Source organism: Salarias fasciatus, chromosome 1 (assembly GCF_902148845.1).
Source record: "Salarias fasciatus chromosome 1, fSalaFa1.1, whole genome shotgun sequence".
Lineage (NCBI taxonomy): Eukaryota > Metazoa > Chordata > Actinopteri > Blenniiformes > Blenniidae > Salarias > Salarias fasciatus.
In genome coordinates, this window is record NC_043745.1 from 12212233 (window position 1) to 12227043 (window position 14811).

Sequence of the window (14811 nt, forward strand, 5' to 3'; positions counted from 1 at the left end):
TTGCTATGATGAACGCCATGATATGCTAAGCAGCAGGAGGAGGAGGAGGAGGAGGAGGAGGAGGAGGCCTCTGAGCACCACCCAGGGGAGGGTGCTCGGCTGAGAGTGAAGCAGAATGATCTTTAAAACCTTTGTTTCATCATCCTGAATGAAGATAAACTGTTTTCTATTTGATTACACTTCTGAAATGTGTGAAAAGTAGCTCATTTGCTTTGGCAACATTTAAAAAGGTTTCTTGTAAAAGTGGTGTGCGCATTACTTCTGAATGTGTCTCTCAGTTTTGGTAATCGAGTATTGCTGTGACTCATAAGCTGAACTCAGCTCGGATGAGTTGGAAGTTGAACACGGTGCACGAGCATTTGTTTTAGTCTGTCTGGCTCACTGAGTCTTTATTAAAGTATGAAAGGTATTTCAAACTACAAGCGCGCCGACGTGAGGGACACAGAACAGCTGTGCAGAAGTCACACGAGCACAAAAGAACAGAAAAATCACCAACCTGTGGACAGCAAGTTGAACGGTAGGGTAACTGAGAGAGACAGCAGCTCAGCAACTATTTGACCTGCATTGTTATTCTGGAAACACCTAAATTACCTACCAGAAGCTCTTCAGGCTGATCTTATATCATGTTGTGCATTTTAGAAAAAAAACTTTATTGCTCTGAACCAAATGTCATTATGGGTTGTTTTTTTCGGTAATAGCAGAAGCACCAATTCGACTAATTTATGTCAATACAACTCAATTTTATAGTTGACTTCGGTAATTTTATATCTAATTTGTTTTAAAGGACTGAGTATTCTAAATGCACCAAACAAAGCGTTGCACGTTTTCAGCAGCAAACACAGTGGAAACTTTCATAAGTCAATTATAAATCGTTCATAGGTTATGTTGTCATTTTAATGGTTAGAGTTTCAAAAGAGACACATTAGAAATGTTGACCCAACCCCCCCAAAAAAATTCACAATGCAAAACCAGTTTACTGATAGTCAGAAGAATATGTTTAATAAAAATAATTAAACCTCAATTTCCTCTATAGAACTTCATAGAAAGTAATCCAATAAATTACAAATGACTTTAAGACGTGTTTTTCCTGCACTACATGAATTATTTTGACTACACAGACCACGACTTGCAAATATTACGACTGTCTAAAGGAAAATAACGAGAGAGAGAGAAAGAGAGACACAAACTGACCAGGGTGACATTTAGAATCATGTTCAAGCTTCAAATAAAAAATACAAAACCCATGATGCTTCGTTTTGTCATCTCAGTGACGAGAACTGGAAAAGAAACGCCTCCCTGTACAGCAGTAGTGTGTTTTTGTCGTTCCTCTTGCATATTGGTCTTTGTTGTCTGAATGCAGAAGCAGCACTGCTTGTTTTAGTGCCGCACAGTACAACCCGACAAACAAAAGCAGAAGCAAAAGAAAAGAAGAAAACAAACAAAAAAATCCCATCTTGAGTCTACTTTCTTTCCCATGTGTGTGTGTGTGTTTGTGTGTGTGTGTGTGTGTCAGTCCATCAGACACCTACAGCAGACGGAGCGGTGGCTGGGTGTTTGCATAAGGGCACTACAAGTTTTTAAAGAGAGCAGAGGTGCAGAAATACAAAACGACAGAGGCGTGTGTTTAAGTTCATCGCTCAGACATAGAAAAATACCGAACTGTTAGTAATCAGAACAATTAAAAAAAGGAACGCAGTTGAATTTGCAAGCAAATCCGTGTCGAGCTCGTCTAAACAGAAGACAACAGGCATACAGAGAGAAACCGCCTCGAAAGCAACGTTAGAAATCGGACGTGCGTTCAGTCTCTGTGTGTTCTTTACGCCTGAACTCACAGGAGGAAACGATGCTACAGCTACACTCCAATGAAACCACAACAGTTTGTGTATCTAACAGTCCTGGAGCTGGAGAGGATTACAAAATCAGGAATCAGAAAGGTACTTCGGCTCGAGTGACCTCCAGTGTTTGTGTGTATCCTGGTTACAGCGTTTCAATAAGAGGAAAATGAACATGTGCAAGAGGGGGGGGGGACATTGAGCGAAATCAGCCAGGATGGGACAGTGAGGTACAGGATAAGGGCACTTCTACTTCAGCAAAATTAAACAAAAAAAAAAAAAGTGACAAATTAACTCAAATTGCCTTTTTTTGTTAATGATTTTATTTTAAATAAAGCCCTTTCCTGAAGCAAACCCGTCTGGCACCACGTTTAAAAACATCATACTCAGTCGAAGGTGAAGCTTCCTACAATCTTAGCCAGGCCGTTCAGCTATTTTGTGCTTCGCGATGCAAAACGTTCGGTAAGTACGGCGTGACCTGGAGGACGTCGATCGTCCAACCTTCTAAAGAACACTTGTAAATTAGCTGCTGCTCATCATCTTGCCGGCTCTTCCTCTGTTTAGACCGGAAATGTGTGGAAGCAGTAGATAGCAGGTGAGGAGATCAGCCCGGAGAGAGAGAATGCAAACAAAAAAAAAACATCCGGAAGCTCCCAACTAAAAAAAAAAAAAAATTCCTCTGGCAGACATTCTAGCAAAGAAGAGGGGACGGCAACTCGCCAGGGACAAATTATGATGAAGGAAAGAAATCAAAAGTCTGTTTTCAGATTTAGCATTTTGAAGTTTGTCAAAAAGTTGACAAAAATAAATAAAAAGTGTTTTTCTCTCATGAAATAACATTCCTCCTCAATGTGAAACTCCACACCCCCCCCCCCCCCAACATTTGCTTCTGTAAACTGTGGGCCTCATTTTTAATATTAGTTCAAACTCACGGACAATCAAAAAACTTTACTTTTAGATGCTGATTGCCATTTCCTCTTGCACCATTTTAAATTTAAAAAGTTATTTTTCGAATGGAATACAAAATGCCTTGTTATTCTTTTGATTTTGTCTTTTTTCCCCATCATGTTTTTCACATTTGCTCCCTTAATAAAACCCAAATTTTTATCAACATTTTGACTTTTGCTTAGAGAAACACAAAAAAAAAAAAAGAAAAAAAAGAAAAAACATCCTTTTGATTTTTCCTTTCCCCTTCCGAACACGCAGAGCGGTTGCAGGAGGGTGATTGTGCACATGGACAGCAAGAGAAGAACGCACCCATGCACATGCACATTTGCACAGTGAAGCCAATCCATTTCGGAAAAGTTGAGGTAAGATGCAGTCAAATACGCCGGGGCTGTAGTAGTAATAACATCCATTAAGAATCCTTCCAGATCACACAACTCTTGTCAACCGCCTTCGAGGGTCAAAGTGTGTTTTTGTTTGTTTGTTTGGCACACAAGTAAAAAGGTTTTATGTAACTTTTCAAAACAGTCGACAGACGTGCTCGTTTACTGTGGGGAGCTAAAGTGCGCCTGGAACGTGTTGTGACATGTCTGCAAGGTGACTGTGAGGACTGTAAAAAACATTTGTGACAATAAATAAATAAAAAGCGAGGTTTTTAAGCTTGTTCGTGACTGGAAAACAGTATTTGCACATATTTCCGAATGCAGGGGGAACCTCAGGTGAGTGTGTGTCCAAACAAAAAGCCACGGATGGGGGAGGTGTTTGGCGGCGTGCGAGGGGGGCCGACAGGTTGGCGAGGGTCGCGGCGGGAGTTGTGCACTGGGGTGGAACAATGGCAGACGAGAGAATCTACAGCTTCAGTGACATTCATTAGCTGCCCAAGTTATTGCTGACATATCCAATGTATGATCGGCAAAGCAAAAGTGTCAACCAACCTGTAAAAGTATTTACAAGAGAAACCAAAGTGTTTGTCGAGCGCCCCCCCCCCGTGCCCTTCAACAATCAAAATATATTAATAGTACAGCTCAACGAGCGTGTTGATGTAGTTTCACTTTTTTTTTAATAAAATTAATCCTGACATAATTACAATAATGCCTTTTTTTGTTGCAATTGTACATAACTGTGTGGTACAAGTTCACAGAGTTCAGAAATCTACTAAAGTCTGACATGCAAAATGTCTCAAAACAAGACTGTACCTTGTGAACAAACACTGATGTTTTATTTCAGTTCCTTTTAAGTCACTTTTTACTGTTTTTTTTGGTGAGTTTTTTTTTTTTTTTTAGATTTTTCTACTCTTTATTACACAACATTGTAGTTAGTTCTTGTATTTACACGTAGAGAAATCGCAACGTAAGTGCTGTAAAATCCATATATATGTGAATATATGTATACATTTCTAGGCGATACATAAATAAATTTATAATTATATATTTTGTGGGATCAGTCCTCATCACTGGAGTCTGAATCGTCTGAGGATGAGGAAGAGCTCCCAGACTCTGATGAAGACGACTCTGCTTTCCCTGAACAATCGGGACCACTGTTCTCTTTTTGTTCTGTGGATTCCTCCTCCTCCTCCTCCTCCTCTTCTTCCTCCAAAGCCTCGTTCAACGCCTCGTCCTCCTCCTCCTCCTCATCGTCCTCTTCCTCCTCTTCTCCGTCCTTCCGAGGCCGTGGCCGCTCTGTCGGTGACGGCGAGGCTGCAGGAGGGGGAGGAGGAGGAGGAGGAGCAGCAGCAGCAGCAGCAGGCGGGAGCGTGGAGTCAGTGTTGGAGGTCTGCGGCTGTGCGGCAGACGCAGGAAGGTTAAGGCCTGGAGTGAGAAGCATCCCTGGGTAGATCATACTGGAGAGTAACAAGGGGTTCAGAGAGAGCGGCGGACTGGAGGCTGCAGGCGCAGCTGAAGCACTTTGTGTGGCGGTGGCGGAGGACTCGGAGCAGGAGACGGAGGGGGGAGTGGTGTCCGAGGCCTCTGTCCTTTCTCCTGTGTTGTCTGAGGTGTGTGGGGGGGCTTTGGAGGGGGGCGGCTCTGCCGTCCCGCCGCCGCCGCCGCCTCCTTTCGTCTTCTCCTCGGAGCTCCCCCCCGCGCCTTCCTGAGCCGGCTTCCCCAGCAAGCCGCTCATGCCGAGCAGGTTGGGCAACCCGGCCATACCGGAGAGCATCATGGGAAACATGGCGGCCAGGTTGCTTGCGGCCAGGTTGCCGGCGTCGGAGGGCAGCCCCATCAGGCCGGCGGTGAGCTGCAGGGACTGCAGGCTCTGCAGGTTCTGCTGGAAGGCCTGCAGGCTGCTCAGGTCCATCCCGGACATCAGGCCGTTGGTGAGCAGGGGGTTCAATCCCAGGGCGGAGGCCGCGGGGTTGGGGGCCGCCGCCGCCGCCGCTGCAGCCGCCGCCGCTTTGGCCAGAGGGTTCTTGGGTCGTCGTCCACGCCGGCTCACCTCCTCGGGAACGATGGGTCCCGTCAGGATCCTGTCAAACATGCTCTCTGGGAGGTAACCCTGTGCAAACCACGACACACTGAGTGAGTACGACTGCTGAGAGCCAGCAAAGACATCCTGAAGTTTAACCACATTCTTTCAGACAGGACATTCAAATGTAAAATCTCTTCTGTTATTACATGACATCTATGTGTCTTGTTTTTGCTTTGGCTTCTTTAACATGTCCACTGACTGAAGTCCTCTGATCCTGCTGCGGGACTCACCGACTGCTTCACCACATCGGCCCACTCAGGCGGGACTCCGTACTCTGGGTTCTCCTGCAGGAACCGGCACAGATCCTTCAGAGGAGGCGCAAACGCTCCACCAACCTGCGGGTGAAACACCAGAGAGGAGATACAGACATGCTGGACTGCTTGAGCCATGATCTGGACTGAGCGTGGGGATTCGCTGGAAAGGCACCTTGCGTGCGTTCCTCCTGTTGATGATCTGGACTCGCTCCTCTCCGGTCAGGCTGTTCACGTCGATCTTGTTGGGGTTCCTGCAGCGGTGTCTTTTCTGCTTGGGCCGTCCGTCCTGGAAGTGGAACTGCAGCTGCATCTTATTCACCCCCTGGGACGGAAAAGAAAAATACTCATAAATCTTGGATCACCAGCATCCTCACAGTGTGACCCGATGGTTGAATTATTTCGGCTGAAGCCTTATATTTCAAAGGAGAAGGAAGAATGTGGAAACTCACTGGGATGAAGGCTCCTGTGTCTGCTACAAAGCCGGGGTGCTCCTTCAGCCACTGTTCCAGGTCTTTCCTCTGGGGGGCGTCGTCTCCAGCGAGTCGGGTGCCGTCTTTGAGGTTGATGACGGGGACCCTGCTCTCCGTGTCGGCCGGGACCTGACTGAAACCCGGTGCGGCGGAAACAGCCATGCCCACCTGGCCGATCCCACCCCACCCTGGAGGTGCCTGCAGACACAGGAGGACATATTGCACATCACCCTTCAAACACTTTTTTATGTTCAACACGGGCCTTTTTCAGTTCCTACCTGATCGGGAACAGCAGGAACTCGAGTCCTGTTCATGAAGAGCAGGTCCATTCCCTCCACGTTCTTCCTCCTCCCCCTCCGCCTCTTGACCACGGGCTGGCCGTCCAGGACTCCGTTTAGTCTCATCTGACCAGGCAGACCTGGAGGAGCTGCAGTCGTCAACAAAACCGGCAGTGAAGTTTAATTCAAACTGAAACATTGACGCCTTGAGACATTATGCGAAATGCTGCTTTGACTAAATTGATTTTTTTAAACTTTCAGCAGCAGAAACTAATTAAAAAGTCCATTTAAATTACATTTAATAGAGGTTAAGTGCAACGACTGAGTTTTCAAAACTGTATGTTGCTGCCATCTAGTGGCTGTGGTGAAAATGAGGGCGGAGTTCCTTCTCCACTGGTTGAAATGTAAACGCACCGCTCTGGAAGCTGCACTGAGGTTTGGTAATGTCGGTCAGGCTGGTGTCTGACGCGCTCTGCAGCTCGTGGAGCCGGGCCAGGTACTGCTGCTGGGCCTGGGGGCCGTCCTCGGACTCCAGGGGCCTCTTCACAGGTAGACCCTGCTTCTGGAAGGTCAACTTCAGACCTCCCTCCTGCTGCAGACAGACACCAGAGTGAGGCACGGAAAGCAACCGCAGAACAAAAACATCCGGAGCAAGGAGAAGGAGGCCGAATTCATTTACTATCCATCAGGCTTCAGCGTCGTCTTTTAGCACAGAGAAACTCTACAGGGTTTTCTAATTTTATGTAATCAAGTCAATTCCATAACTATTTTCTCACAAAAACAGCAAATAATGTCGAGGCGTTTTCTGGTTAGTATGACTGGGACACATGGACACACAGCGGGTGGCGCTTAGCAGGGCAGTGGGTGAAGTCTGCTCATAGTCTGGACCGTAGTTGGAAGCCATGCCAAAGAGAACGCTGCTGTCTGCAAGTCCCAATTTGAGAGGTAGCAAGCAGCAGGTGTTTGACGATTAACAACGTGTTAAATTTGGAGCAAAAAAAGAAAAAAATTTATCTGAGCGCGACATCAAAGCGGGGGAAAAAAAATTGCAGCGATTCTGAAGCCTGCCAAGTTAATAGCCACGTTGCCTAGAAGCATATTAGAGAACACCCACAGCAGAGGTCTCCGTTTCAATCAGATTATTAGCCAGACCCCTTCAGTCTAGAGAGGCTTCAAACTGAACCTTATTATATTCTCATGACTGAATGATTTGTGCTCATGTAATCACAGCCTGAGAGCCCAACTCAAATTGAGTGTGTGGGAAAAGAGAGGAAGGCTGCTATTAAATTAATCTCTCCTCCTGCCAGGCAGTCAAAACCGCTAATCATACCCAAAGGAAAGCAGGAAGTAAAACCAGAGAAACATGCTGAACACGGCAGCTAACACCGGTCATGGCAGCGGCAGCAGAAGTGGGAGGGTCCTACGATTAGGGCGAAGCGGAGGGAGGCATGGGAGGAAGAGGAGAAATCCACATACATCGTTGAGCTTTACTGAGAACTCCTTGTTTTCTGCAACATGCTTGGTCACCTTTGACCCCTGTGGCGACGCGGAGGGGTCCTCGCACAGGCTGTTGGCGTTGTCCAGCAGCTTTGTGGTATAGAAGGAGGCCACAGCGCCTCCGGGCTCGTACACACGGCGGGTTCCCGGCCACTTGCCCTTCAGCACTGCCTGGCAGATGCTGTCCAGGCGGTTGATAATCACGCGATCCTAAACATAAACATAAGTAGCTAGTAGCTGCCAATAAATGTTTGCAATAATTCAAATGGAAAATAAATAAATAAATAAAACCACACTGATGGACAGCGATTCACCTTTGGCCAATAGGACGCAGCCAGCATGTATCCTCCTCCCTGGAAGGGCTGAGAAGAGTTGCTGGCGATGCCGTTCTCAGTCACGTGGGTGTCTAGTGTTTCATCCTGTGTCGTGCTCAGAGACGCCACGCTGTCCTCGTCGAAACCCTTCACACTCGCTGCAGGCACTGAAAATGAGGCAGACATGAGAAACTCGCCTAAAGACTTCATTCTGACACAAAACTGACAAAAAAAACTCTATCAATAAAGAGTTGAAGAAACTCACCTTTCTTCTTTCTGTCTTCACCTTCGCTGTCGCTGTCATCAGACGAGGATGATGAAGATGAGGAGGACGATGACGAACCAGAGGAGCAAGACGAGGAGGAGGAGGAGGAGCTGGACCCGGAATGTGACGAGGAAGAGGAGGACGAGGACGAGGAGGAAGAGGAGCGTGACGAGGAGCTGGAGGAGGAGCCGTCCGAGTCGGACTCGGAGCCGTGCCGGTTCTCGCGGCGGCCCCTCTTGCTGGACTTCTTGGGTTTCCTCTCGGAGGAGTTGGGCGTGAGGGGTTTGGTTCGCGCTGCCGCCATCTGCTGCTCGGTGTCCATCGGCACGGGGACGGGCTTCTCCTCCAGGCCGGTGGGCGTGGCCGGCGCCTCGGCGGGGCTCCAGCTCTCTGCCTGCCTCTCCTTGCCCTCCTCCCCCTCTGAGGCCGGCTCCACTTTGGGAACCAACCCAGACGGATCTGTGTCTCTCTGGGCGGGCGGGGGCAGCGGAGACCCGGTCAGCACGGAGCTGGCGGCCTGGTACTGGGGGTGCAGGAGCGGCGTGGACGTGCGTGACTGCTGCTGCTGCTGCTGCTGCTGCTGCTGCTGCGCGGCTTTCGTTTGGCTGTAGTTGCGCTGGGCGGCCATGAAGCTGAGCTCGGGGTCCCTCAGAATGTGGTAATCGGTGCGGCTGACGCCGTGCTTCGCGGCGCCGATCAGCAGGTCACGGTCGTGGGTGGCGACCTCCCACCACACGGGCAGGTCGGAGCTCATCTGGCACAGCGCCAGGCGCTCATAGAGCAGCGCGTGCCGGAGGACCTGCTCCCTCACCTGGCGGAGCAGCTCCACTCTGTAGAGGGTGCGCGAGGCTCGCTCCTCCGTGATGGGCTGGATGTTGAGAGACGGGTCCACAGCCGAGTCTGGAAACAGAGAGAGAGAAGGAAGCAGGTGTGTGAGGAAGAACTCTGAAAGTCAAATCCAAAGAGCTGTTTGTGTCGAGAACTTAAACCTCAAACTGTTTGTTTTTCCACGAATGATTAACCTTATCAGTCCCCTGCCGCTACTGCTGTGCCAGCTTGTTTACCAAAGTGCTACTGACTTCTCCCCCAAAATAACACAGTGCTGACACGATGACGTTTGGAAAATACTGCATGTGATCAACTGGGTTTCATGGTTAGAGACACATAAAATAAACGACTGGCCAAACATGTTTCCTCTGGTTGAATTTTCAATTTCTGTATATTTGTGTGTTCGTCTGACTGTCAGGAGGATTACTGGAAAATAAACTGGCCTGATTCACAAAAAGCAAGCCAAAGAAGAAGCCATTACATTTTGGAGCACATCCAACTTGGATCGGGAAGATTATTTTTCACTTTCTTAAACATTGCGAGATTTTTGCCGACTAAACGCCAAACAGCTCAAATCCAGTAGATGGTGGTAAAACACAACTGGCCAACATAACAGGCGTGTACAAAGACAATATCTCAATCCACCGCTACCGGTAGGTTTCAAATACCCTCACACTTGAGTTTTAGAATGATTATTTGAATATTTTTCAGGTGGCTGTTTAGATTTTCTTGCAATTACCTAACTTTCCCTCAAAATATGAAGGGTTAAAGTTGAACAAACACAAGCAGACCATCTGTTTTTAAGTGTGTGAACAGACGAGCGGGCCTCTGACCTCCCTCTTTGGGTGGCAGGCGGCACACCCGTCGGCACATGGCGGTGAAAGCACACAGGTACTTCTGCAGGCTCTCGTCAGTCTTCTTGTGCAGCCGAGCCATGGCCCGGAACTTCGTCCAGTCGAACCGGCCGAGGTTGGGGTCGAAGACGACGCCAAAAGTGGAGACAACGCGGTAGAAGTCAGCTTCTTCTCGCCTGGTCCACCTGTTGAGTGTCAAAATTAAAAACTGCATTAATCCATGCTCTGCACTCGCACTGACAGAAGTGCTTCAGATGTTTTCCGTATCATCGATCTGCGTTCTGACCTTTGTTGGCGTTCAATCTTGGCGGCCATCTTGGGGTTGAGGGTGTCGTTGAGGGTTGGGGGCAGCGGGCAGAGCGGAGCAGACAGTATCATGGCCTGCTGGGACTGAGACTGAGTCTGATGGATGTGCAGGATCTGCCGGCTCTTGGTGTAGCGTTGCGAGGCGGTGATCAGACGCCGTAGCCTGGCCGTCAACACGGAGGGGGACGGCCAGTAGCCGGTCTCACCCTCTGCCGCTGGGACTGCATCTGGACCAGTGAAGAGGGATCAGGCTGAGCAAGCCAAAGTCTTTCGCAACTTCCAAGTTTCCAGATTTGCCTGTGGTTATAATTATCCAGATAATTCAGCCTGGGATTACAAACGTGTAATACTCACCTCCAGCGCTGTCGGTGACAACCAAGTCTCCGGGGGAAGAGGCGTCATCCTGCAGGAGAGGCAGAGCGTGTTAGTAGCGGAAGAAAGTTGCAACATTAAACTTCAATGAGGTATCAGAAAAATTAAGCTTCATTATAGAGATGCCTTTACCTCCATCTCGTCCTTTAACAGTGCAGGAGCGGGCTTGTATTCTGGATCATCCACATCCCTGCGCCAACACATGCAAAGAAAATTAAACTATTGGCTAAAAAATTGATCCAGTGAGGTTATGACAAAGCCCACTCGGTGTTTTTCAAGCGCGGGCCTGATGCTGTTCACCCACCCGTCCATGAAATCATTGCTTCTCTGCTCGGCGGCGATGGCTTTTTCATCTGGTCGCCCGGCGCGCTCTAGGAAGCACAGAGTGGGGTCTGCACGAATAGTGTTGTACTTCTCATAACCTGGCAGAGTACAGGGAGATGAGCCAAGAAGAATGGGCGTTACACTCATAAACAGAGGAATGAAATACAACTTGAAGCAGTAAAGTCAAGAGGGAAGTTCTGATTGGAGCTTGTTAATGTTCATATCAGGTATAAACTTTCTACTGTCAACTCAAGCACTGAAAACAGAGGAGTAAAAGCATATAAAACAAGTAACAATGCAAACTGAAGTTTCTCACCGTGCTTATAGATTCCCAGCAGCAGACACTTGTCGGCGATGGCGTCCCACCACAAGGCTGGCAGCTCCGAATGATCCGGCTCCGGCACCCAGATTTTGATCTCGCTGCACACAAACAGGAGGGGGTGATTCACAAACTCATTATTAAAGTGAAACAATTGGTTGTGGTTGGTCATGTCAGCAGCATTTCCATTTTGCAGGAGTACAAGTGTGTTTAAAAAAAGAACATAATGGTGTTTAATGGCAAAGGTGTTTATTGTTGTTGTTTCACTCATAACATGTAAACTAAACAGTTTCAAGCTCTTTTCTTTAAAAAAAAAAATGTAAGTACAAGCTACATAGTTCTTATTTTCCTGACTTATGAGCCAAAATTATGAAGAAACAACGAGACTTGGTGTATTTCAGGTTGAGCGTAATAAATCCAAAATATAACCAAGTTTCAAAATGAGGAAAAATGAGCCTTTGCATTATATTGATTTTTCTTTTCTTTTTTCATGCATCTGTAATTATCTCGTTTAATCCTCCTTTCATATTGAACCAACTTTACTGGAAGGATTTTGTTGTGAAGCAACATCAGCTGTGAAAACATGTCCCTTTTCTTTTCGAGAGCGATACATTCATCTGCTTTTCAACAGCATGAGACAGGAAAGAAGACCTTTCCTTCTTTCACCAGCAGGTGGTGCTCCACAACCTTCCCATGAAACATCAGCTCATCTGTGAGTTGCTTCAACAGGTTGATACAACACTGTAATGATCACACTCAAGACACTGGGGATTAAGATCTGCGAGGAAGTGAAGACCGTTCTGTCTGTTCTGTGGAGCGACAGCTGCCTGATCTACATCTGCTTTCACCCACAGCCGTCCCGTCCCGGTCAGTGTACTGCTTCATTATGGGAGCAGAACTAAGTAAACGCACTAGAAACACGCCACTCTGGAAGTGTCAGTGCTGACGCCTGGATGTGCGGCTCACCTGGAATCCGCGCCGTCGAGCACCTGCTGGGCCTGGCTTCCGATCACCTCCTGTTTCAGGTAGTAGAGCATTCTGACCCTGAGCAGCACCCTGCACAGAAAAAAAAAAAACAAAAAAAACCCGCTGGTCAACAACAAAGCCCCGACCATGCACAAACGCTGAGCGAGCAGAACCCACACACACACACACGCAGACACACACCGAACAATTGAGTGAAATGTGTGACAGCTATTTTGTTCCTTTCCATAATCAATAAGGGTTGAATAAAGATGCTTTCAATATTCATGTCAGAGGAGCCGTGCATCATTAGCCGAGGAGTGGCGGAGCGAGACATGAAATATGCACGTCAGAAAGCCCCATCAGTTATCTCATCAGTGAATTATTGTATCCTGTAAGTCAACAACGTTTTATAGATCTCACAGGGAGCCGCGAGCAGCTCCACAGCTCGGCTCTGAGGACCCGGCGAACAGACGAGCGTGTCTCTCCAGTTGTCATGCGGTTGTACTCTGGCGGTAGATGAAGGCTGGGAAGTTGAGGATGACAAGGTAGAGAGAGGCTGACTCACAGGGGAGACATTAGCTCTGTGATGCATGATCGCACATCACAGCCAGCCAGCCGCCTGTGAGCGGAGGAACACTGGAGTGGTTGGAACTGTGGTGAGCTGGCTACAATCCCTGGTAAGCCCTGAGAGAGCATCTAATGATTAAAGTGCAGTGTATAAACATTTTCATATACTCATACATGTAGAATCTGTCTTATAATCACTGCTATTCATGTCTGATAAGCATCTCCATAATGTTCTGGGAGCTGGAGAAAAGCTTCTTGCCGATGCCCCTTATATTCTTTTCTGTGAGCTACACTCAGAAATACCATAATAATAAATATGCCATGTCCGGCTGACACTTTTAGTACCTGTAACTCTTCGTAATGGAGCATGATCGTGCACCAGCTGTTGGCACCACAGCCTCGCAGACCCACACACGAGAATGAACTGGAAAATGATCTTCAAGTAAGCCGTGCCGCTGTCTCCTCCTTTGAATTTGCAGCCACTTGTCAAGCAATTATCACTGACGGTGCTACATTCATCCACCAGCATGTGAAGCTGTGGCCTCTCCTGCAAGGCTTTTCCCACAATGCCGTTCTTCTTTGGAGAGCACTGGAAGAACAGTGGATTGCCTTTCTGATATACTGCATGCCAGGCATTCCGCCCTTCTCCGGCCGTAACTCAGCTAAATATTGTTATAAATGAATCCTTCCCTGATGCACTGACAGGGCGTGGAATAACTGCAGGGCTCACGAGGTCGGCCCGTCTGTCCGCCTGTCTGTGTGTCTGTCGGCGTGATGGATGTCTGCGGTGACCAGTCTGGACTTGTGGCTCTGGTAAATCAAGAGTTGAACTTCCTTTTGCTCCCTCCTCCGCCCTCTATCCTCCCCGAGTGACTGGAGCCGCCCAGGAGCAGCTGCCGCTTCCTCTGCCTGTCAGCACAGCCCTTCATCACCCCGCTTCCAGGCTTTTGTTAGCGTGCGTGTGTGTGTGTGTGTGTGTGTGTGTGTAACCAAGATGTAGTTCACACAGAGAGGCTGCAGCGGATCTCAGCATAGCCGCTCGCAGAAGCACAAAAGCGAAGTATGCCTGGTATGAGTGGCATGCTAGAAATCCTTCCCAGCCTGATCGCAGACAGAGAAAACTCATCAGAAAGCAGCGTGACACGGATATTTTCCCTCACAGATGAAGCTGTAACACAAAACGCTACAACATGTTTGCATAATTCCTCAGTGGACTTAAAAATTACAGTTTTTTAACTAAAGAATGCACAAAGTAAAAAAAAAAAAAAAAAAACTGAAAAAGATTCACAATGTGGTGAAGGTATTATTGAGAAATTGGTCAGAATGCTTTTCCACTATTTTCTGCAGTTCACATTTCTGTGCAGGAAGCTTTGTCCTACATTTGTGGCCCGGTTAAGGAGGCCGCTGAATTCCCCCTCCTCGCTCAGTCCACACACACAGACACTCGCACTCACACTCACACTCACGCACACACACACACACCACCAGTCACATTCCAGGTCCTCGGACTGAAAACGCACAAGTCAGCAAACCCCGCTGACTGCATGTCCCCGACTGCCCAGCGTGTCACATATCAGACAATCCCTGGATTCAGCACTACTGGACGGGGAAACAATGGAGAACTTTCTGTGGAAGCTGCACTGCTCTGCATCCAAAGCCCCTTTTAGTCACAAGCTGCAGGTTTACTCAAAAAAAAAAGAAAAAGAAAGAAAAAGAAAACGAGTGAAAAAAGCAGCTTTCTGTTTGGCTTTATAGCTCAGCGGATCTTGTTTTGATAGCAGCCATCTTTCCCCCCTGTCAGTAAATAAGAGAGATCTATGACGGCCATTAGGTGGGCTGAAGCCTCATGAAGATTCTTATCAGCCAGCCAGTCCCGATGTGATGCACGTCCGTTAATGAATCAGCACGCTGTCAGCTCCAATACACGTTTTAGTGCTTCCTAATTACTGTGGCT

At 47.9% G+C, this 14811-nt stretch overlaps 1 protein-coding gene across 6 annotated transcripts in view; it reads right to left on the minus strand.

Moving 5' to 3' along the window:
• Nucleotides 1–3298: 3298 nt before the first annotated feature.
• The window catches only part of chd9 (chromodomain helicase DNA binding protein 9), a 77394-nt gene continuing 65881 nt past the window's right edge, over nucleotides 3299–14811 (minus strand). For 3 of the 6 annotated variants that reach the window (XM_030093888.1, XM_030093899.1, XM_030093880.1), the window contains 16 exons: nucleotides 12291–12380; nucleotides 11322–11425; nucleotides 10986–11103; nucleotides 10814–10871; nucleotides 10664–10712; nucleotides 10290–10536; nucleotides 9983–10188; nucleotides 8322–9221; nucleotides 8057–8223; nucleotides 7722–7952; nucleotides 6660–6837; nucleotides 6246–6394; nucleotides 5947–6165; nucleotides 5670–5819; nucleotides 5474–5578; nucleotides 3299–5270 (listed from right to left, as the gene is read on the minus strand). In XM_030093888.1, the coding sequence (XP_029949748.1) occupies nucleotides 4218–5270; nucleotides 5474–5578; nucleotides 5670–5819; nucleotides 5947–6165; nucleotides 6246–6394; nucleotides 6660–6837; nucleotides 7722–7952; nucleotides 8057–8223; nucleotides 8322–9221; nucleotides 9983–10188; nucleotides 10290–10536; nucleotides 10664–10712; nucleotides 10814–10871; nucleotides 10986–11103; nucleotides 11322–11425; nucleotides 12291–12380 (4024 nt within the window). In that variant the 3' untranslated portion in view covers nucleotides 3299–4217. The remainder of the gene's footprint in view (nucleotides 5271–5473; nucleotides 5579–5669; nucleotides 5820–5946; nucleotides 6166–6245; nucleotides 6395–6659; nucleotides 6838–7721; nucleotides 7953–8056; nucleotides 8224–8321; nucleotides 9222–9982; nucleotides 10189–10289; nucleotides 10537–10663; nucleotides 10713–10813; nucleotides 10872–10985; nucleotides 11104–11321; nucleotides 11426–12290; nucleotides 12381–14811) is intronic. The other 3 variants (XM_030093928.1, XM_030093919.1, XM_030093910.1) reach the window with 3 other exon arrangements.